The sequence below is a fragment of the Convolutriloba macropyga genome, chromosome 4, assembly GCF_964194025.1.
Source record: "Convolutriloba macropyga chromosome 4, txConMacr16.3, whole genome shotgun sequence".
Lineage (NCBI taxonomy): Eukaryota > Metazoa > Xenacoelomorpha > Acoela > Convolutidae > Convolutriloba > Convolutriloba macropyga.
The window spans coordinates 34,059,633-34,084,530 of NC_134471.1; the positions used below are offsets into that span (position 1 = coordinate 34,059,633).

The 24,898-nt window shown below is 34.8% G+C and overlaps 1 protein-coding gene across 3 annotated transcripts in view; it reads left to right on the top strand.

The window, feature by feature from the left end:
* LOC142337634 (dynein axonemal heavy chain 7-like) overlaps window positions 1–24,898 on the top strand; it is a 291,470-nt gene that overhangs the window by 14,357 nt on the left and 252,215 nt on the right. For all 3 annotated transcript variants that reach the window (XM_075387009.1, XM_075387011.1, XM_075387012.1), the window contains exons 4-8: window positions 9,078–9,259; window positions 15,788–15,934; window positions 16,363–16,494; window positions 20,153–20,267; window positions 20,643–20,828. In XM_075387009.1, coding sequence (XP_075243124.1) covers window positions 9,078–9,259; window positions 15,788–15,934; window positions 16,363–16,494; window positions 20,153–20,267; window positions 20,643–20,828 — 762 coding nt within the window. The remainder of the gene's footprint in view (window positions 1–9,077; window positions 9,260–15,787; window positions 15,935–16,362; window positions 16,495–20,152; window positions 20,268–20,642; window positions 20,829–24,898) is intronic.

Genomic DNA, 24,898 nt, shown 5'->3' on the forward strand with positions numbered 1-24,898 from the left:
TGTGTAAAGCTACTTGAGGAAGATTTTTTCAAACAAGTAAATTAAAAAAATAATCCAGGTGTTAAACATTACAAGTTTCAATTGCTATACACAAAATTAGTACGTTGTTAAAAATCAAAATGAGTGGTTCCGTTTTTTAAAGGTAAAAATAACTTTTGAAGCCACCAACGTATTTTTCGAACGGTACAAATTTGAATTGTTGGAGCAGATGCTGTTTTAAAATGCGTTCAAACTGTGAGCGCGTTCTGATATTACGAACTTCCCGCGGGAGTTTATTTCATTTTTAAATGCTTCTTTTTTGTAATGGTCGACTGTTCAACCTTAGGAGAATTAGCTGTTCAGTTCTGTTTTTTTCCTACTAAGACATTACCACTTACAAAAACCCTCAGTATCGTCTGATTTCAATAATGAAATTTCATTCCTAAGTTGTGAAACACTCATCTGGCTTATTAAAGATTCTGCAGGCGAAATGTCAGATTTCACTTAGAGATCTCTAGATTTCTCAAACTTTTTTTATCATATAGCATACTTTAATTCCCCAATTGATTTGCCGATTTATTCGCTGTATTGCAGAGAAATTCAGGTTCTGGAAAAATGAGCACTGAAAGTTAAATGAGAAAGGACCAGGGATTTGAATAGCATCAATCGTGCTGTCAGAGGTAACTGATAACGTATAAGGTATGTGGATCTAATCGCTGTGGCCATATTTGGTATGACTTTATTGAATTGTACATGAAAGTTTTTTTAGAATCGATTTTTATACCGAAGCATCTGCAATGGATTTGTGGTTTTGTGGCTTATCTTCTCGTCCCCGAAAAACTACTGTATCAAAATTTCTTTTCGATACGCAAAGAAGTTCAGTTTTACCGGTATTCTTGGTTAATTTGTTTTAATTCAGATATATATCTGTTTTCTCCAGTTTTCTAGAAACTTATTTTTCCAGTTCGGCGACATTGTTGCTGCTAAAAGGGACAGTGTTGTCATCAGCAAATTGAATTATGTCGAAGTTTCTTTGTACCTTTTCTCGAAAATCATCAATATAGAGAAAAACTATTGGCTCTAAAACCGCTCCCTGTGGAACACTATGATTTGTTTCCAACCATTCTGAGTAAACATCATTTATCTTAACACACTGCTGTCTGTTTTTAAGAAATGAAGCTAATAAATCAACTGCACTTTTTGAAAAAGCGTACGCTTCAATCTTTTTGAGACTAATTTTGTGAGATATTGAATTAAATGCTTTAGCTAGATCAATAAAAACATCAACTGAATTGTTTAAGTTGTCATAGTTTTCTTTTAATGCTTCGATCAAGTGTAAAACAGAATCTGTAGAAGACTTATGTTTTTGAAATCCAAACTGTGTACCCTTCAAAAATTTTATTTTTTGTACAAATTCGTTGACTTGATTGAGAAGTACACGCTCAAAAAGATTTGCAAACATTGGATTAATTGAGATAGGCCTATAGTTTTCACAAATTTTTACATCCTTTTTTTTTAAATCGCATGTGTTAAAAACAAACAGCAAATGCGTTCCGATTGCAAATTTTGCTGCCTTGATTGCCCAAGCATTAAAAATTCATGAACCCGGAGACTTATTGTTGCTAAGTGAATCAATGTCATCAAAGAGTTCCTTTAGTGTGACTGTTCTGAAGCAAAACTTTTCCCTAAATTCTTTGCGAGAAGTGTTTGGAGCGCTCACATTTTGTCCATTGTATAAGCCTTGTTTTTGAAAACTTATATTGAGACAATTTGCATTATCAAGTTCATTTTCTACTTCTCTTTTACCATTGACTGGTTTGTCTTTAATCAAACACTCCCTTTTTTGCCTTTTTTTCTCGATGAAACTCCGTTTTTCTTTACTTATTTGCAATTCCTTGAAAAATTGTTCACAAAACTCGTTTCGGGGCTGTTTTCAACTGCCTATTAACCAAATTTCTGTGGTATTTAAAACTGGTATGCGCTTGCTCTGATGGGTTCTTTCTTCAGATATTAAAAAGTCCGAAATTTCTTCTCTCAGCTCTTTTGTTAGCCAAGGTTTTTCAGCAATTTTTTTTGGTTGAAACACTTTTATAAGTGGGGCGTGCAACTCTAGAGTAGTACCAAAATTGTTTATGAAAACATTGTCCATGCTATTTCCATCTTCATATTGATATTAATTACTCCTGTCCTGATTTGAAAGATCAGGACTAAATTTAATTGCATCGAACTTTCTTTTTTCATACTGAGAAAACTTTGCTTCCTTTTTTTGGTTCAACAAGAAAATTGGTAGTGTACAAAACAATCAAGTGATCCATTTCAACTGATGGGGAAAAATCTGAACATCCCGAATTTGGTTTTTGCTGGAAAACCCATGATCGATTAGTATTACGCCTTGGCTGGTGGCTCGTGTTGGTTTTTCTGTGTTTGATAAAGTAAGTCCAGAATTACTCGCGAATATCAATAAAGTGGATTCTCGTTTGTTGGAAAATTGATTATAATTGCCAAAATGCAAATTTTTGTCAATGATTCAGCACGCTTAATTAATGCTTCGTATTTGGACATTACGAAGCATTAATTAGGATTTTTTTAACCGATAGCCCAGATATTACTACCTATAAAAAGCTTTGATTGAGTACATTTAGATCATTTCGCTGTTTTGAGGATATGTCCCTAGGAACCCAGATGGCAGCACCCCCACACTTTTTTACTCCTGTCTTTGATTACCTTGATTTTGAATAAAATTTGTGTTTCGGACTCAAAAAATTCTCTGGTTAAAAATCTGTGTCGTTCAACCAAGTTTAAGTTGGGATCACTATTGTGTGTTGAGTTAAATTTGTCAAAAATTAGGCAAAAAAGTCGAATTTATTTTTGTTTTCGTGCATTGAAGAGGCAAATGGTTAAATTGTTGCAATACTTTGTTATTATGTCTATCAGCATGTCCGATTGACGAATTTGAGAAAAGGGACCCTGATTTAGTTGATTATAGCCACTTAGGAGCAAGCGTGTGAAGTGTATAAAAACCATTTTGCAAACATTCAAAAAACAAAAAGTGGAATCTAATTTTCACATTATAATGGTCATGATTTTGGTTGTTTGACATAACCGAATATATATATATATATATATATATATATATATTTCATTTGAAGTGCTAAGTAAAATGCAAAAACTTTTTTTTTGGAAGTTCTCATTTTTTGATAACAAAAAAACATTAAGCCACACAACCAAGGGATTGATATCAAACGCTGAATTGTCGCAGTGCAGTCTTGTTTTATGATACAGTATTATTATGCTGTTAATATTAGTTGCAAATACTCTTGACAATTTATTGTACTCTTCAATAATGCGGAGTCTGTGAGTTTTTCATTGGCTGCTGCTTGCTCTACAGAAAACCAAAGCGCAATAAGTTTTTTTGGAGCTTGCAAAGTTTGTGACAGCAGATATTGGGTCTCTACTTCCGGCATATTTAAACAAAGTGGGATAAAGAAAGACTGTTTGAAGCCATTTTTGATTTTAAAAATCGGAAATTTTAAAACTTTAGAAAAAGTATTAACCAAAATACACAAATAAAACCAATCCACAAACCTCTTTTGTCCTTAAAACTAAAACAAATAACATTGTTGTTTATAACTTTAACTAATATTAGCAAAATTGAGGAGAATTTGGATTAAAAAATACTGAAACTGTGAATAAAAAGAAACAAATCTCTTCTACTATTCACGAAACTTTGAACCTCGATAGTTCCCTGTAAATATTTTAAATCGAAAAAATCTGTTTGATTTCATTTTATACGCTGGACGGCGATGAATATTTCGATCCCTCTACAATGAATATACGCAACGCTCTACAATGATTATATCGATCAGCCAAAATTGACTGAACAAGAAATACCCATTTCAGTATATGTTTCCTCCCCTCACAGGTTGGTCGGACTAATTAGATTTGAAGAGAATTCTGAGCTGTTTCATCTGCCTATTAGGAAAAGCAGACAAAAGTTCAAACTTTTTTGGAAACTTGACCGTTCCCCACTTTTATATGACTAATTTCAAACTAAGTTGTGCACTCACACCTCCAACCTTTTCGAAAATTGACACCCTTCACAGTTGTTTTGTATTGTTTAGTACTGTTTTGTAAAAAGTGTTGAAGAAAACTACTTCTCTCAATAAATTGATTTTCAAAGGTTATCCTTGTTTTTGGCATAGGATTACAATAATTACAAATGGAAAACAAAAATTGAAAGTAAGTGGAAATTCTTTTACCGAATCGAAATGTGCTTTTTTGACGTTTATTTTCAAAGATTCATATTTTTACTTCATCTGTTTTTTTCCACAAATTAAACGAAATTTTGAAATGAACATTATAGTAAGAACTTGCATACAAGATAGAGTATGTGGTAGATTTAGATTTTGTTTTGATAGTGGTATGGAGATTGTTTAGCTATCAAATAGAGGTTAATGGTTATAGTTGTCAAAGTTTCTTTGTCTAAAGCTACTTGAGGAAGATTTTTTCAAACAAGTAAATTAACAAAAATAATCCAGGTGTTAAACATTACAAGTTTCAATTGCTATACACAAAATTAGTACGTTGTTAAAAATCAAAATGAGTGGTTCCGTTTTTTAAAGGTAAAAATAACTTTTGAAGCCACCAACGTACTTTTCGAACGGTACAAATTTGAATTGTTGGAGCAGATGCTGTTTTAAAATGCGTTCAAACTGTGAGCGCGTTCTGATATTACGAACTTCACGCGGGAGTTTATTTCATTTTTAAATGCTTCTTTTTTGTAACGGTCGACTGCTCAACCTTAGGAGACTTAGCTGTTCAGTTCTGTTTTTTTTTCCTACTAATACATTACCACTTACAAAAACCCTCAGTATCGTCTGATTTCAATAATGAAATTTCATTCCTAAGTTGTGAAACACTCATCTGGCTCATTAAAGGTTCTGCAGGCGAAATGTCAGATTTCATTTAGAGATCTCTAGATTTCTCAAACTTTTTTTATCATATAGCTTACTTTAATTCCCCAATTGATTTGCCGATTTATTCGCTGTATTGCAGAGAAATTCAGGTTCTGGGAAAATGAGCACTGAAAGTTAAATGAGAAAGGACCAGGGATTTGAATAGCATCAATCGTGCTGTCAGAGGTAACTGATAACGTATAAGGTATGTGGATCTAATCGCTGTGGCCACATTTGGTATGACTTTATTGAATTGTACATGAAAGTTTTTTTTAGAATCGATTTTTATACCGAAGCATCTGCAATGGATTTGTGGTTTTTGTGGCTTAACTTCTTGTCCCCGAAAAACTACTGTATCAAAAATTCTTTTCGATACGCAAAGAAGTTCAGTTTTACCGGTATTCTTGGTTAATTTGTTTTAATTCAGATATATATCTGTTTTTTCCAGTTTTCTAGAAACTTATTTTTCCAGTTCGGCGACATTGTTGCTGCTAAAAGGGACAGTGTTGTCATCAGCAAATTGAATTATGTCGAAGTTTCTTTGTACCTTTTCTCGAAAATCATCAATATAGAGAAAAACTAGTGGCTCTAAAACCGCTCCCTGTGGAACACTATGATTTGTTTCCAACCATTCTGAGTAAACATCATTTATCTTAACACACTGCTGTCTATTTTTAAGAAATGAAGCTAATAAATCAACTGCACTTTTTGAAAAAGCGTACGCTTCAATCTTTTTGAGACTAATTTTGTGAGATATTGAATTAAATGTTTTAGCTAGATCAATAAAAACATCAACCGAATTGTTTAAGTTGTCATAGTTTTCTTTTAATGCTTCGATCAAGTGTAAAACAGAATCTGTAGAAGACTTATGTTTTTGAAATCCAAACTGTGTACCCTTCAAAAATTTTATTTTTTGTACAAATTCGTTGACTTGATTGAGAAGTACACGCTCAAAAAGATTTGCAAACATTGGATTAATTGAGATAGGCCTATAGTTTTCACAAATTTTTACATCCTTTTTTTTATATCGCATGTGTTAAAAACAAACAGCAAATGCGTTCCGATTGCAAATTTTGCTGCCTTGATTGCCCAAGCATTAAAAATTCATGAACCCGGAGACTTATTGTTGCTAAGTGAATCAATGTCATCAAAGAGTTCCTTTAGTGTGACTGTTCTGAAGCAAAACTTTTCCCTAAATTCTTTGCGAGAAGTGTTTGGAGCGCTCACATTTTGTCCATTGTATAAGCCTTGTTTTTGAAAACTTATATTGAGACAATTTGCATTATCAAGTTCATTTTCTACTTCTCTTTTACCATTGACTGGTTTGTCTTTAACCAAACACTCCCTTTTTTGCCTTTTTTTCTCGATGAAACTCCGTTTTTCTTTACTTGTTTGCAATTCCTTGAAAAATTGTTCACAAAACTCGTTTCGGGGCTGTTTTCAATTGCCTATTAACCAAATTTCTGTGGTATTTAAAACTGGTATGCGCTTGCTCTGATGCGTTCTTTCTTCAGATATTAAAAAGTCCGAAATTTCTTCTCTCAGCTCTTTTGTTAGCCAAGGTTTTTCAGCAATTTTTTTGGTTGAAACACTTTTATAAGTGGGGCGTGCAATTCTAGAGTAGTACCAAAATTGTTTATGAAAACATTGTCCATGCTATTTCCATCTTCATATTGATATTAATTACTCCTGTCCTGATTTGAAAGATCAGGACTAAATTTAATTGCATCGAACTTTCTTTTTTCATACTGAGAAAACTTTGCTTCCTTTTTTTGGTTCAACAAGAAAATTGGTAGTGTACAAAACAATCAAGTGATCCATTTCAACTGATGGGGAAAAATCTGAACATCCCGAATTTGGTTTTTGCTGGAAAACCCATGATCGATTAGTATTACGCCTTGGCTGGTGGCTCGTGTTGGTTTTTCTGTGTTTGATAAAGTAAGTCCAGAATTACTCGCGAATATCAATAAAGTGGATTCTCGTTTGTTGGAAAATTGATTATAATTGCCAAAATGCAAATTTTTGTCAATGATTCAGCACGCTTAATTAATGCTTCGTATTTGGACATTACGAAGCATTAATTAGGATTTTTTTAACCGATAGCCCAGATATTACTACCCATAAAAAGCTTTGATTGAGTACATTTAGATCATTTCGCTGTTTTGAGGATATGTCCCTAGGAACCCAGATGGCAGCACCCCCACCCTTTTTTACTCCTGTCATTGATTACCTTGATTTTGAATAAAATTTGTGTTTCGGACTCAAAAAGTTCTCTGGTTAAAAATCTGTGTCGTTCAACCAAGTTTAAGTTGGGATCACTATTGTGTGTTGAGTTAAATTTGTCAAAAATTAGGCAAAAAAGTCGAATTTATTTTTGTTTTCGTGCATTGAAGAGGCAAATGGTTAGATTGTTTCAATACTTTGTTATTATGTCTATCAGCATGTCCGATTGACGAATTTGAGAAAAGGGACCCTGATTTAGTTGATTATAGCCACTTAGGAGCAAGCGTGTGAAGTGTATAAAAACCATTTTGCAAACATTCAAAAAACAAAAAGTGGAATCTAATTTTCACATTATAATGGTCATGATTTTGGTTGTTTGACATAACCGAATATATATATATATATATATATATATATATATATATATATATATTATATATATATATATATATATATATATATATATATATATTTCATTTGAAGTGCTAAGTAAAATGCAAAAACTATTATTTTGGAAGTTCTAATTTTTTGATAACAAAAAAAACATTAAGCCACACAACCAAGGGATTGATATCAAACGCTGAATTGTCGCAGTGCAGTCTTGTTTTATGATACAGTATTATTATGCTGTTGATATTAGTTGCAAATACTCTTGACAATTTATTGTACTCCAGCCAAATTTAAGCGAACACCTTAATTAGATATTACCGATGTTGTGATGTTGCATTTCAAAACCTCTACTTTTTTTGCATTTCAATGTTCCATTTAACTCTAAAGCAATATTTCCCAGTTGCTTATTGAACTCCTCAATATCAATATGATTCGATTCAAGCCCATAATGGCCTTTTTTAATTTGTGGAATTTCAGAAAGTAGAACTCGGTGAAGTTTTAACTTTTTAATTGCTTTTGTAACAATTTCACATAATTGAGATGCTGCTGCCTCCCTCAAAACACTTTTTATCAATGCTATTATGATCGGCACGAAAAATGAGTGATTGGCATTTTGCTCCTGACGAATACTGTTCGACTCTTTGTCCCAAATCAATAATTGTTGCAGAGGGATAAGAATGAGTCCCAGTATCATAAAAAATGTGAGATTGCCGTATTTTTTGTATATGCTGTCTGAAAATATAAGATGGTTAGTGTCTCTGTTAATAAATTTTGGAAAAAACATTGGTTCCGATTGCTCAAAAAAGTTAGTCGAATTTTGAATATTGTGACCCATTAAGTTTTCCAAATACGAACTGTTCTGGTCCCGTAAATATCCGACTTCCGATTGGAATTGATCAATCATTCGACACTGGTACGCGTTTGCATTATCTTTCAATTCTCTCTGCTGCTTTTAATTTTCAATAACACGGTTTTGTTCTGAGATCGTTTGAGCTTGTTTGTCGATTAACTGTTTCTGTTCTTGAACGTTTTCGTTTTTTTGATTTAACTGTTCTAGCATGTCCTCGATGGTGTTTGTAAGTCTTGAAAGCTCATTACTCAATTCAATTTTAGTCTGCTGAGGCATTTTAATTCAAAACTTTGGTTGGGTTTCGATTTACAAAGCAACTGTTCTACCAACTGTTCTGCTCTTTGACTTTTGCTCTTTTTCGCAAAGATCTAATTTATAGTTTCCGAGTTAACTGTTGCTTGAAATTTTCCACAAAGAGGATTCGTTACATTTTCGCTGAACAGATCTCGCATTAACCAGACAATAGCATTTACAATAACTATACCTTTTTTCTATTAAATTCTTCCAGCATAGTCATTGCTGATGACGTAACATCAGAACCTGAACGAGCTACAGTGACACGATAAAATGTATTAAGCGAAAACGCTGAATTTGTAGATTGGTATATGGGGCTACTAAAAAGGGCTCTAGTAAAGCGTTGGGATGTAGGATCTAAGTGAAGATCCTGATTGTCATTGCAGATTGTGGACAAAGTGCGTCGTCAGCGTGAAGACCTTCTCTCTAAAGTGAGGGAGAGGATGTTGGTGGAGTTAGCCAAACTGAAGATTAAAGCCATGGAGCTGAGAGACTGCAAAGACATGGACCAGATGAACACTTATGTGAACGAAGTGAGGAACATACAGAAGCGAATGGTTGACGTCAGGTCAGATTAATTCCTTGCTTAACAATGTGGATAACATATCATTGATGTGAACTTAAGTTACAGCTTTACGATATGCTGTCTGCAATTCGCATTAATTCGCATAAAAAATATATGTTTTTTTACTGGAAAACACTGAAGCCTGAGATGCGCGACCCACGATTGCGTCTTACGATCAGATTTTTCCAAACTTGAAAATTTCCGGTAACGATAAATTAAAAGATATCAGTGACATCAGCGGTTTTTTAAGTGGTAAATTTTGGGTTATGATTGGTTTGAGAAATTACCCCTCTGCAGCGTTAAAATACCATTTTTATGCAGTTTTTGATAATTATATTTAATTATATGATAATTATATTTTGAGTAAACGCAGTTTTCCTATAAATATGGCTGTTGATTGCTCATTTCTTAAGTTTCAAAAAGCGCTCGAATGCCAAAATTGATTATATTTCTTCTTACAATAATGTTAATTTTAGACCACTTTTCTTGGAATAAAATGGGAGTATCGCAAAATTGAAGTATCATGAGAAAGTTGTTTTTCGCTTTTTGTTCCGACTACAATGTACTGCGGGCTAGGAAATGTATAACAGCCCTCTTTTTTTGTTCAGCCAATTTAATCTAATCAATATCCATTGCGGAGATATAAAAATGTGATACCATTCAAAAACCCTTAAAAACTGCATTGATTGTTGAAGAGACATTTTCGTTTTTGATTTGTAGAGAAAGAACAGGGTTCAAATTTTCCAAACTGATTGTTTTTCCTCCCTTCTCACATGATGAGATCACCTCAATTTATTCTAATTTTACATTGAAAAGTTTAAATGCCAATCTTTTTTTTATCCTATCAGAAATTGGAATACGGAAAATTGTTTGAAAGAAATTTAGGTCCAGAGCAATTTAAAGTTTATGATTTTTTTATTCCCTGTGCTTTTCAAGTGCGATTATAACTTTATGCGTGCGAGATGTGCGTGAAAATCTTCAGCATTTTTATTCAATGAAAAAAATGCATTGGTTTCAGTTCTCATCAAAAAAGCATATCGAAGTTTTCAAACGTCTGGTTGGTACAGCGTTTATAAAGTGTTTTCTTTGATTTTAAATATATTTTCATTAGGAGTCATAATAACGCAAAACTTACGCGGCTATTATTGATTCTTATCCACGTGCGTTGTCAGCTCGTTAAGCGAAATTAACGAGCTAAAAAGAGAACCCTACTGAAGCTTAAGCTCGACTTTTATTTGTGGAGTTCAAGTAAAGTGCTGTTTATTTGGAGCTATTACGGCAAGACAAAGTGCCTAATGTCAGTCATCCGCTGAGATTGTTCTTTTTTATTCCCGTCATCCTCAAGCAAGCTTTGTGGCGTGGTTTAGTCTTTCGCCCCAAGTTTTTTTGGGGCGGTTTACCTGTGAAAACAATCAGCTCGAGTAATTTCTTATAATTGCTTATATCAATTGGGGGGACGTCTGTGCCTACCCCGGGGAAAACGCCCCAAATTAAGATTGGAGAAAAAGAAAATTTTCCTGGCGGCCAAGGTCTTGCTGATTACAACAAAAATTGTATACATTGCTTCGAGTGCGATAATTAGCTTCAAGTCAGTTGTAGTGATTTGACAGAAAACATTATGGCCTTATGATGAATAAGTTGTTCTTTTGGCATCTGCAAAAATTGCTACAGCACAGTTATGTCGACAAAAAACAAAATTAACTTTCACGAAAAAATTGGGAACGTCAAAAACGATTTAAAATCTCAAATTGTTTTATTGAGACAAGACTTTTCCCATAATTTGAAAATTTTGAACAGTAATTTTAACCTAAGACAACGCTGCTACAGAGAACAGATTCATCTCCAGAGAGTAACCAAAATTACTACTCAAAAACAATGCAAGAGGAAAATAACCTAATTGTGTTTTGTTTTATAGGAAAATCATTCCCCTATTGAGGGCTCATCCAGTGATTTTGTTGACAAATATCAAAATGACAAACTCAGGGTTGTGAAATTGCAGAATCCTTTAGAATAAGTACTGCTTTACAGAACACTATTCGTCTAGGCAAATACAGCAACGATAGTCCGAAAGAACGGTCACTGGTTTTAAAGATAAAGATATAAAAAAAATTTTTCAAATAATTTTCATGGAAAAAAGAATGGTTGAAAGAGAATTATCTGTTTGATTGTTGATACAAATGTTTGGAAAAAGTAAAGGTCAGTCTATCGGAAATGAAATTTAGAGAGGGAAAGTTGTATCATAAAGAACAAGCCATTGGACTCGCGGCGGGGACATGTTGTCCACTCAACACTTCAGAGTCAACTATTCAGACAGTTCTGACCGAAACCATGTAATGTGATTTTTATACCAGCTCTAAATTGTAGATACGGAGACGATGAAGATGCAGAGAGGTATGAAAATAGATTTTTTAAAAAGGAATTTGGACCCAGAAATCATTGGTTTAACTGAAACCTGATTTGATTCAGATGTTAGCGACTGCAAGATTTTTCTAAGTAGCAGAAAAGGACTGATAGACAATCTAGACTCATGGTGGTTTTTATGAGCTCATTGATTCATCCTTGTACTGGAGGAAGTAAAAACGATCAAAACTTCCGAGAACATTGTCATAACATGCGTTTATGTTTTCAGAGATGTTCTGGTCACATTGATTACAATTTATAATCCTTTGGCAACTGGTAGCTATAAAGTTGAATGTTATCAACATTTTGAAACAATTGATTCTCTGATTGTGAGAATTGACCAATTTGTTGCACAAAAAGGAAAAGAGAACGGTCTGATTGTAAATGATGACGTGAATTTCTGCAACACAAGTTGTGATCATCAGGCCAGCAGTGACCTCAGTGAGAAACTATTTCTCCAAAATTTACTCAATTCAATTTAGTATTGCTCCATAAAAATACTCATCGCTCGATAACTTTTCGGAGGAAGAAAGCTACTCTGATCATAAACTCCTACTAGCGGAAATTTTGGTTCAGTTCAATAAGAACAAAGTCTTATCTGTTTTGAGAATTTTGATTCTAAAAAGCTAATTGGATTAAGTTTATTGAACACTTTTCTTCTCTGCTGAATACTAATTCTTGTGCAAAAGAGTCAATGGAGATTTTCTACAACAGTTTTTTACGGGCAAGTAACCCTGCAATACTGTTGGAAGCCGTCGTAGAACATTAAGACCTCTTCATATGTCTTTTCTGTCCATTCAAATAGAAAACAAATTTTAGTAGCCAGGTGCCAAAAAGTGCACATAAAGTTAGTTTTTAGTATTTCAGCTCAATAGTTCTCTTTAGACAGATAGACGGAAGTTGATTGAAGGGTCAAACAGCCGAAATTCAATTTCAGCTTACAAATTACCTAAAAGTATGTCAAAGGAAAGCCCAATCCCCGCAAAGATAATGTATAATGGCAAACAAGTCAATTGAATGCAGAATATATGCGAAGCTTTCAACATTCACGCCGCATCCGTTTTCAGTCGGGTAAATTGGTACTGGAAGTACCAACTTCCAATAATTTAATTTGCTTAAATGATATCATTTTTTCTAAAACGAAAATCTTGGAAAAATCCTAAATTTAATTAAATTCATTGCCTATTACCTCTTGTGTACCGTAAATTTGAAAAACTATGGCATGTTGTCTTTGGCAGTCTGTCAGATATGATAATTTTTTTTCAGTTTTCCAGGGTCTGTTAGGTCATTGGGAATCGTTGCTATTTACGAAGTGGTTCAGTTGTGGATATCGGATTTTAACTACCAGATTTCCTCGTAGTTACCGCTTAATTGCTTCGATCTTCATATCGCTCGAGTTTTTTGTTATGCTTTTGAGCAAAAATTTTGTAATTTCCTTGTGTGGTAAAGGTTACAGTGACTGCAAAAACCAATCACAAAACTGTTTTGAAGCGCTCTCTATAAAACGGGTTTCTCTTGATGATCTGATATTTTTACTCGCCTCTTTTTTAAGCAGAGCGCCGGACGTATTGGTTTTTTTACAATCCACGCATTGGATTGCGTTGGTGCTCCGCCTTTTTTTTGTGCGATGCTTTCACACAGTTTTCATGACCTTGATCTTTTAAAACGTTTCAAAACAGTTTTCAGTTTTTCAGCCCTAGGTTTCAAGTAGTCTCCTCCAGTTTTTGATCATAGGTTACTGTATAGTTTCTACTGTCAATTTCGACATTTGAAGATCACAATTTTTAGAAATTATCTTAGATTAAAATTGCAATTTTTTCAAATTTTTTAAAAGTTTTTATTGACATGATCTGAGTTTCTTCAGCGCCAGGAGCCAAACAGCTACTTTAGGGTTTGATAATAGATTCCAGAAAATTTTTTATTGGCCATGAAATGGTTTTCAACTTTTTAATATCACAAATTTATGCAATTTTTTAAAAATAAAAGTTCTTCGATTTTTTTTTCAAATTTTTTTTAGAAATTTTTGTCCTCTTTTAGGTTTCTCCTACCTCATGGCCCAAGCAACCTCCTCTAGGGTTTGATAATAGGTTACTGCATAGCTTCTGTGTCCGTAAAATAGTTTTCTTTCTTTAATATCACGAATTTTGGTAGTTTTTTTTGGAAAACTTGCTTTTTTTTCAAGATTTTTAAAATTTTTCACAAGCGAGTTTTCCGGGCGCCATGGGCCCAGTAACCTCCTCTAGGATTTGAGTTGCAAGAGGTAATTGATTGGTTATCAATGTTTTAATAACACTAGTTTTTTGCAATTTTTTGATAAAATTTAAATTTCAAAATCTTTATGAAAATACTACCATGTTCCAAATTGATTCATCTTTATCAGCCAGTGAAACTATTTAAGGATGCAAATACAGACAATGGATAGTCTCTGGAGACAATCAAATAGTTTTCAGGAAACTAATATCAAAACTTTAGCAATTTTTTTAAATTTGCAATTCTTTAGTCCGTAAAATTAGAATAAAATTCTTTAGACTAAAATTTTCTTTAATTTTAGTTGTTTTCAAAGTTTTTGAATCGTTACAGGCCAACAATACATTTTTTAGCTCACGCAGATAGCTCACTGAAAAGATTCCAGAGAAGACAAGTGGGTTTGAACTTTTTAATTTTGCGAAATTCGGAAAATTTCTTTAATTTTTCCGATTTTCAGTTAAGTGTTTGTCATATTTCTCATTTTGTCAAGTTTTTGCTATTTTTATTGGCCAATAAAGCTATTTCAAGGCTTGTGCTTGCGATAGTGGCTATATTTATTCGGATGATTTTTTGCCTTCAGGGTAAAAGACTCAAGAGTTTTAGCAATGATTATATTCTTGTTTAGTTTGTTTCATTTTTATTTCAGTTTTTGATATTGTTTTTCTTTTTGGCTGCGCTGTTTAACTGATCTCCTGGTCAGGTAAAGTAGTTCAAAGTTATTCATTCGATTCTTTGAATTGTATTTCAGGACTTGTCCTATTATGTTTTTTTAAAAATTTCTGGACACGTTAATAATCAAACAAGAACGAGATGGATAACTAAGTTTTGGATCCACTAATATAGAGGACCACAATTTATTATCTTAGAAAGGAATTCAACGTCATTTGTTTTCTCACTCTGTCAGACAGGTGATACTTTTCATTGTATCGAGGAAAAGTGCAAAAGGAAAAGAAAGCAAAATAAAATATTTAAAAATTTTTCAACGATATATCTAAAGATTGCTTTGAGTGTACGTTTGTTTTTGCTCTGCAAGGAATTGTCCAGGAGTGAAGAAATCATTCACAAGCATTATTTTAATTAAGTAATGTTAACAATAATATTTTTTAATTTCGAGAATACACTTCGTTCTGCATTTGCTACTCTCATTTGTTACAAGTTGCTTTCACAATTATTTTTGTGTTTTTATCTTGCTTTAGAAACTATTTCCCTTTTCTGCTGGCGAGACGTTGTCACATCCATGGGTCCTCTGGTCTGAACTTTTAACCTTTTTTATTACCAATTTCAGACACTCCTGTGACTATACATTTCTGGACCTTGTAATTTGCGCCTGACTTTCAGCCCGGAGGTCACTGGAGATAACTCCGATCGATCTCTGTTGATTTGACTACTTCAATTGTTTTCTGAAATAAACAATTTTTTTGGATTTTAACCATGATGACGTTTTTTATGGTGTAAGATAAATTGAACTGTGAATAGATATAGCCCTTGACATAAAGTTCAAAAAACGCGTGTCCAAATTTGTTCATATTGAGCATCAATGTGGTTATTTGCGTGTCGAAGCGTTGTCATTTTAGCTCCATTGCATTTGTTTTAATTTGGAACTTTAGTCCTTTGAACTCTGTCCACTGACATATTGAGACGTGGGCTTAATTTACCTCCATGGGACACGCTAGGTCATCACTGTAAACGATAGAGTTTGAGTAAATGTGAGAAGTCCGGAGCAGAAAATTTAAACGCTAGCGATCGTCTCATTAGTCAAAGTTCTAATTTAAAACATGCTGATATTGGCATATTGATGTTCATGCACATCCTTAGAACGTTTTCAACATTATCTAGCGTTTCAACTGTCTACTACTGACTATAATTTTGTGTGTTTGATTGCAGGGAGGACATAGCATTTGTGAAGAAGGAGGAGCAGCTGTTCAAGACAACAGTGGAGAACTACAGTGAAGTGGAGGAGATACAAAACATGGTAGAACCATACCACAGACTCTTCGGAATAGTCACCAGGTGGCAGAGGAGTGAGAAAAAGTTGGTCAATTCAAACAAACATCTTTAGCAGTGCTGTCTTTTTTACTCAACTATTTAGCTTTTTATTAACGACTACTCAAAGAATGATTCTATTGATATTTTTTCTACCGCGATTTTTTCTAGAACTCAACACCACCTAAGTTTCTCTTGGCCAAAATTGATGGTCATCTTGTAAGATTATACATAATCATACCACAGTCTTGAATGAATCGTGAGAGAATGTTGCAAATTTTTACGCTATTTTCAAGCAAAGTTATTTTTTTAAACTCCGCTTTGTTTTTTTTCGGGAGGCCGTTAATGGACGGAACACCAGCACTCGACTCAAACCTTTACTTTGAAGCGAGTTTTAAGGATCTTCTCATTGTGATTTGGTTCTTGCTTTCTAAGCATCAAAAACATCGATTCAATGATGAAAGTTCCCGTTTCAGGTGGATGGACGGTTCCTTCTTCGATTTGCAACCGGAGATAATTTCAACCGAAGTGCAGGAGTACTACACTGAACTGTACAAAATATCCAAATTCTTCAACCAGCTGCAGAAGCGTGAACTAATTGAGAAAAGGTGATGAAGCCGTTTTCATCTTTCAGATTCTTGCGAATAATTCTTAGCGTCCTTTACATCCTGAGAAAAAAATTATCCTTTTTTAAATGCAATTCTGTTTCATGTTAAAGACAGATATTCTCAATTCTTGTAGCTCATATGGGCATCTCTTTCGGGGCAATTCAACAATCAATCTTGCTGAACTAGCCTGCACAGTCTACAGGCCCGTAACCAACTCAAAACACATCACAACTGTAAATAGAACTGTAACAGAATAACAATAACTCCGGAAAGTCTTAAGCTTTTTATTAGACTCTGATCAGGTCTTTCTAACGCTAGCCAGACACGTTGCATAATTCAGCTTTATTCCTGACAGAGGAGAACCCATTTGTTTCATTTTGTAAGTGCTGCTTACAAAGATCCTCCAGCTCAGATCTATACCTTTGTAGTATCCTAAGCAGACCATAATCAATGTGTAGTTTTGTACTGGCAATACTCATGCCCCAACACTTCAATATCAAAACTTATATTTGAGCTTCCTTTGGAGGTGAACTGCTTCAAAGAAGAAATCACTATTGACAAAAATATCAATCTAGGCATGGTAATATACTCAATAATTTACTAGCTTATTATGATTTCGAACCTCCCGTGAGCGTCAAGTAGAAATTTATCAATTGTTGAAGTTTATTTTCTTACGCCAGAGAGATCATTGCTCAGTCTAACTTGGCAACTTTGAGCTACTCTTCTATGGCTTTGTGGTCTGATTTGTCGAGAGCAATTCAAGTGAAAAGCTACTGCATGTTCTCTGTTACCTTCTCTGTTGATTCTAAAATATCCATAGTTGACTTTGAATAATCTCTGATAGTGCACTTTGCACCTCCCCACAGAGACCTCACCGAAATTCGGCACTTGATGCCTCGACCTCGAAAGTTGTTTTCTGGGCACATGTTTTTGAAGATCAACACCATGAAATTCGTTTGAGTGTGGTGTTTATTTATGTGCGTGTGGGTGCGTGCGTGTGTGTATGTGTGTGTGTGTGTGTGTGTGTGTGTGTGTGTGTGTGTGTGTGTGTGTGTGTGTGTGTGTGTGTGTGTCTGTTTGTGTATGTGTGTGTGTTGTTTCGTGTGGTGTGTGTATTTGTGCGTTTGTGTGTGTATGTGGTCGTGCTTGTTTATCTGTATGTGGGCTCGCGCGTGTGTTGGTGTGAACTTGTGTGGTGTGGTGTCTATGTTCGTTTGTGCGTGAGCACGTGCGTGTGTGTGTGTGTGTGCGTGTGTGTGTGTATATGTGTGTGTGTGTGTATGTGTGTGTGTGTGTGTGTGCGTGTGTGCGTGTGCGTGTGTGTGTGCGTGTGTGTGTGTGTGTTTGTGTGTGTGTGTGATTACGATAATCGGATCAAGACTTCGAAGAGAGAGTTTTCCGCTGAATTCTGGCACTAGCTGAATTTGTGTTCTTGACGTTATTTGTTGCCACATGCAGCGTATCAACTTCTGCTAATCCATTGATAAATTTTTCGAGGAACTTCAACTATCTTTTTTAAGAAAGTAGAATCGGAGTAAGTTAAATGGGGGGTTAACCAAGCTGGATATTCATGAAGGTTTTTTTTTCAAAGTGATTTAGTTGTCTGTGTCTGTGTATGTGTGTGTGTTGTTTCGTGTGGTGTGTGTATTTGTGCGTTTGTGTGTGTATGTGGTCGTGCTTGTTTATCTGTATGTGGGCTCGCGCTTGTGTTGGTGTGAACTTGTGTGGTGTGGTGTCTATGTTCGTTTGTGCGTGAGCACGTGTGTGTGTGTGTGTGTGTGTGTGTGTGCGTGTGTGTGTGTGCGTATTTGCGTGTGCGTCTGTTTGCGTGTGTGCGCGCGCGTGTGTGTGTGTGCGTGTGTGAGTTTGTGTGCGTGTTTGTTTGTGTGTGTGCGTGTGTGTTTATCTATCTAATAGGTGTCTGTGTAATTTTGCGTTTTTTGTGTGTGTGTGTGTGTGTATATGTGTGTGTGTGTGTTTGTGTGTGTGTGTGTGCGTGTGTGTGTGTGTGTGTGTGCGTGTGTGCGTGTGTGTGTGTGCGTATTTGCGTGTGCGTCTGTTTGCGTGTGTGCGCGCGCGTGTGTGTGTGTGCGTGTGTGAGTTTGTGTGCGTGTTTGTTTGTGTGTGTGCGTGTGTGTTTATCTATCTAATAGGTGTCTGTGTAATTTTGCGTTTTTTGTGTGTGTGTGTGTGTATATGTGTGTGTGTGTGTTTGTGTGTGTGTGTGTGCGTGTGTGTGTGTGTGTGTGCGTGTGTGCGTGTGTGTGTGTGTGTGTGTGTGCGTGTGTGCGTGTGTGTGTGTGTGTGTGTGTTTGTGTGTGTGTGTGTGATTACGATAATCGGATCAAGACTTCGAAGAGAGAGTTTTCCGCTGAATTCTGGCACTAGCTGAATTTGTGTTCTTGACGTTATTTGTTGCCACATGCAGCGTATCAACTTCTGCTAATCCATTGATAAATTTTTCGAGGAACTTCAACTATCTTTTTTAAGAAAGTAGAATCGGAGTAAGTTAAATGGGGGGTTAACCAAGCTGGATATTCATGAAGGTCTTTTTTCAAAGTGATTTAGTTGTCTGTGTCTGTGTATGTAAGTATGTGTTGTTTCGTGTGGTGTGTGTATTTGTGCGTTTGTGTGTGTATGTGGTCGTGCTTGTTTATCTGTATGTGGGCTCGCGCTTGTGTTGGTGTGAACTTGTGTGGTGTGGTTTCTATGTTCGTTTGTGCGTGAGCACGTGCGTGTGTGTGTGTGTGTGTGCGTGTGTGTGTGCGTATTTGCGTGTGCGTCTGTTTGCGTGTGTGCGCGCGCGTGTGTATGTGTGTGCGTGTGTGTGTGTGTGTGTGTGTGTGTGTGTGCGTGTGTGTGTGTGTGTGTGTTTGTGTGTGTGTGTGATTACGATAATCGGATCAAGACTTCGAAGAGAGAGTTTTCCGCTGAATTCTGGCACTAGCTGAATTTGTGTTCTTGACGTTATTTGTTGCCACATGCAGCGTATCAACTTCTGCTAATCCATTGATAAATTTTTCGAGGAACTTCAACTATCTTTTTTAAGAAAGTAGAATCGGAGTAAGTTAAATGGGGGGTTAACCAAGCTGGATATTCATGAAGGTTTTTTTTTCAAAGTGATTTAGTTAGATGATTGTTTTACATATTAATTAAGCGTTGAATTCAAATTCTCAAGTTTTTACGTGGCCAAATGGTTGTTGTTTTTCCTCGAGAAACTGTATTAATGTGGATTTCTTTTTTCAATTAATTTTGAAAGCCCAGTTCTAATGTTGTTCTTTCGACCGAAAAAATAACTAGACCGGTGTTACCACGCTTTATGTCTGACCTAATTTGAGAATACATCCACTTTTAAATAACAAAGTATGATCTACCCTTTGCTATCTTGAATTTTTCATATCTCTGTGGTATGTGTTTAAGCCAAGAATGTGGTTGAGTTGGGTTGAAATTTTGTGCTAAAGCACGTTACCAAGCCCCCTTGTTTAATATCGAAAACAAAATTCTCCTTGAAAATAGAGCAAGTTTTGTCAAAATCGCGGGTAAATTTGTGAATCTGTATCATTAATTGCTAATAATGTTCGGTAGTGGTTCGTCTAATTTTTTGCTACCTGATCATGCAAAAAGTCTTCTGCTAGGTTCAATACTATTTTTGTTCCAGATCAAAAGAAGGTCTTAAGAAGAAGAAAGAGGGTGACGATGGAGGTATTCAGCAGGAACAAATGCCAGCTATCCTCGTGTGTCAACGAATCCTACATGACATCAAAAAGTTCAAGGTCAGTAATAGCAGCTTTCAAACTTTTCATACACTCTGTGTCTGAGATGCGATTTCTGAAAATTGACAATTTTATAATGAATTGCCGTTTATATGATATTTAGTTTATATGATATTTAATATATTTCAGTTTCTGATGATTGTTTTGACAATTTCTCCTCTAAGTTGTAATATCGCGCGTGCTATTTTTGCTAGGCTGATAGATTTTGCATAAGATTAATAATTATTTTTAAAAAGCTTAATAATAACTACATTTATGATTTGAGGCATAATACTGCATTAAATACTACTCTAATTACCTTAAATTTTAGAGTCAAACATTCTGTTTTTCTCTGAGTAAATTCATAACTTTTTACCTGGATGTCTACTGTTTCAGGAGTTTATCCCATTGATTGGTATTCTGCGCACACCTGGAATAACAACCAGACATTGGGAAGAGATGAGTTTCATAGCTGGGAAGAGTATCATGCCAGATGCAGCCACCAGTCTGCGTAAAATGCTCAAATTAGATCTCATGTCTCTGCAGGAAAAGTTCGAGAATGTCAGTGCCGGAGCTGCTAAGGTAATAGTGTTTAATTGAACAAAGTAGGATAAGTTACTTATATCGTTTAATTTTTGTCAGAGAAGTTAGAATTGAACTACAGCTTTTCAGATTTTTTTCAGTAAAAATGCACTATGATGTTTTGGATTGATCCCCAGTCTTCTGAGAATTTTTATCGTGTAAGTTCTGACAAATTTCTGACAAAACAATCTTGCTAATAGCCTGTAAGGGTATGCATCTTCTTATCAGACCTTATAACACGATCGCCTGATCTTACACGACAAAAATTCTTCTTATCAGATCTTACACGATAAAAATTCTGTTTCATCAGATCTTACAGGGTAAATATTCTGTCTTATCAGATCTTACACGATAAAAATTCTGTCTCATCAGATCTTACAAAATGAAAAATCTTTTTGTCAGATTTCTCATAATCAAAAGTTAACTTATCAGATTTTACACGACTAAAGTTCTCTTGTCAGATCTTACACAATAAGAATTCTGTCTTATCAGATTTTACACGATAAAAATTTTGTCTTATCAGATCTAACACGATTAAGATTCCGTCTTATCAGATCTTACACGACAAAAGTTCTTTATTATTAGACCTTACACGATAAAAATTCTATCTTATCAGATCTTACACGATAAAATTTCTGTCGTATCAGATCTTACACGATGAAGGTCTAACTTGTCTGGGCCTACAAGATAAAACGATTCGGTTTTATAAAAGACCGAATTTTTTTATCTTGTAGGACCTGACAAGTTCGACTTCCATCGTGTAAGATCTGATACGACAGAATTTATATCTTGTAAAACCGGTCCCAACAAAAATACTATCGAATAGGATCTCTTTAGACACAATTTTTACCGAGTAAAATTTTATTGAACATAAAACAGAACTATCACAGAACTTCTAATAAGAAAATCTATAATCGAATAGGCAGATAAATTTACATTACAAAAAACCAAAAGAGACAAAAAAATTCCAGCTTCTGTAAGACTTTAGCCCGCTTCTCTTTGACAATAATAGGACCCCCGTGAGTTCGCCTATCTTCTGTAAAAGCCCTGGGCGCACTAAACACCGCCCAGACATCGTCAACTACAAAACACATCACCAGAGGCCTGATACCCCAAAACAGGGGGGTAGAACGGTTATCATCGTACTACACAGCTATCCCTTTGACTTCCATTCACTTTCCCAACGTCTTCACTGGCACTCTGTGTTACTACAGTTTAGAGTTAACACCGGGTAGAGTACGCAAGCTGGCTGTAAAGAAACGTTACCAAGTATTAAAAAATTTGCTTTGATACGGCTCACGGAAAGGTCCATGGCTCCACCAATACCTCATGCCGTGACGTAAAGCAAGTTTTTTCGAACTCAGCGTGACATATCAATTGATTCTATGTGTAGTAAAGAACATTTTAGTGCAAAAAATGGTCGTTTTGTGGGTCTGCAGACCAAAACATGGTCAAAAAGGGCAATCTCCGGAAAATGCAAAAATATTCTATGTTGCCGGCATATTTGCCATTGAAACGTTACACCATTCTAAAGCTCATTAAAAATGCAAGAAAATGAGTTATCAAAGGTTGCTGTACGTTCTCAATCAAAAAAGTTATAAACCTCTAAAACTTTGAAAAGTTGAAAATTTCGTCAAAATTGGCCCGGGGTACGAGTGCTTCTGAGGCTTTTTTTCAACCCCAAATTGCTTAAAAGTATAGCAATATACAAGATATTCCAAAAGCACAGATAAAATCCTTCAAAACAAGCCATAGAAGTTTTGTGAAACATTTGAAATCGAGGAAAATTGAAGAAAAGTGTTCAAAAACATTGCATAAAATTTGCTTTTTTTCACGTTCTTTTGGTAGTATTTCCCTAATATTAGTCTTAAATACAAATTGAAACACTGGTCGGGGTATCTTTACGGTCGTGATGCAGATGTAATTTTGTTGGGCATTTGAGCCCGAAAAAGTACCTAATTTTATTTGAGAATTGTCTTTTGCCTAGCCTTATTTTTCAATTTTTATGAAACTAATTGGCTAAGCTCTCCCATATAAGTCAAAGGTAGCTATTCTACGTATCCGCAACATCTTGGTCACTGTCCTAACTTTGTTTTGCGCTATAGTAATTGACATAACTTGGAAAGACCATAAGGTTTTTAATCTTAATAGCTTTTACGGTTTTTTTGGAAAATTTAGTAGCAATCGTTAAAATTATGCAATTTTTGTTGAAACTCTGGAACGAAAACCCAAAAAAGATAAAGTTGTTCAATTAAATTCTATTGTGGAGTAAAATTGAACAATTGTTTTTAGCCAGAAAATAGCGAAAAGATGAGAAAGAAACACTGAAAAAGCTGGATAGAAAAACAGTTTTCAACAAAAATAGTTCTCCTACTCCAGAAACCCAACCCTACCCTTTTCAGATGCCAACATCAGTCAATTTTATACGAAATAAGTTTTGTTTGTTTAACTGACTGTCTAGTTTTGAGTTTTGATCTTCAAAGGCAGTAAAATTTGTCGCAGCAAAAAAAAAATTTCCAAAAAAAACGAACCAAGGAACTTGATGTCCAAACTTTATTTATGCTCCTACATTATTATAATTCCAAGTTTTCAAATATTTCAATTCACGTGCTTAGTATGAAAATCCACCTAGGTACATTTAGTAACGCTGCAGTGTTTAGAATATGGCTGCGTGCATACAAAGAAGGAAACTAATTTTACTCTTTTTATTAAGAAAAGGTAACGATGACTGATATTTTAATAACTAGCTGCAAACTTTATACGGCTTCGTAAAAGACATGTGACTTTGACTGTCGTTTAAAATTCAATTGGAATGTTGTTCGCATCAGCCAGCTTCCAATGGAAGTTTTAATTCTCAAACTGATCGAGTAATTATGCAAAAAATTGCAAGAGCAATCAAATCTCAAAAGAAAGTTAGTGTTTCCCGTCACAAGAAATTCGCCACTTATGCTCTTTCTGTTTTGACAAACAGAAGAATAAAGAGATGTTGAAGAATTTGCTCAAAATTTGAAGTGATATAACGTAGTTAAACATAAGATACAGCCTCAAGAAGAATCTCTGACAAACCTTTTTTTCGATTTCATGTTTTTCGTGCTTGGGGTCAATTGTGGGCCAGTATATCAGCAACACTGGCCCTAGTATTGTTCCTAAATTACCTCATAACTTATACAAGGATTACCGGTGTGCATGCCTTTAATCTGACAGAATTTGAGCTACAGGATTTGTCAAAAATTTTCACTAACGAGAATTTTTTTTCAAATGCAGAACTTTCCGATTAAATGTTAAACAGAGAATACACTAGAAGCACAAGATTTTTCAGACAAATCAAGCACAAAAAAACACGATTTATCGGTCTAATTTGATCTGTTAAATTTATTCAAAGAACAGCTAAAATTGCAAACAACAAAATGTTGAAGCAAAATAATCGGCCATCAAGTAAGAGACAACTATTTCCTATTCAAAATCTTTTATTAGGAAAACGGGGTTTGATTTCAATGAACGAAATGACTACGTAGAGATTTTTCTACGTTGGCTCAAAGACGATATCGGTTATTTTCCAAACAAAATTTTTTGATGATAGAAAGATTGTTTCTAAAGATTTTAGCAGCTTTTTGAACTTATTATTACACACCTTTCCCCGACACTCATTTTTGTCTAATTCATTTTCTGAAATAAATTTTCAAAATATCTGTCTGGCACTTTACCAAAATTTAGAATTTAAAGAGTTTATGTATAGTTTGGTCGTTTTTTAAGATGTTAGAAGGCTTTTCGTTACAACAGCGATACTAATTTGTCCTGATTTTTTTCAAGACACAATCTTTAGTCAAAGTAAAAGACAAAATTCTAAATAATTAAACAGACGACATAAAATACCAAAAAGGGCAAAACAGTTAATTTCAATCAAAGAGGTGACGCTTCTATGTCAATGAGTTTGACAGCCTGTTTCAAATTGAATTTTTTCCAAAAGTAAACTCAGCTTTTTTGTGAAGATCAAACACTTGATAATTGTGAGTTGGGAGATGCTAGAAATGCTGCAAATGAGTTTTTGAAACAGCTTTGACAAAAAATAA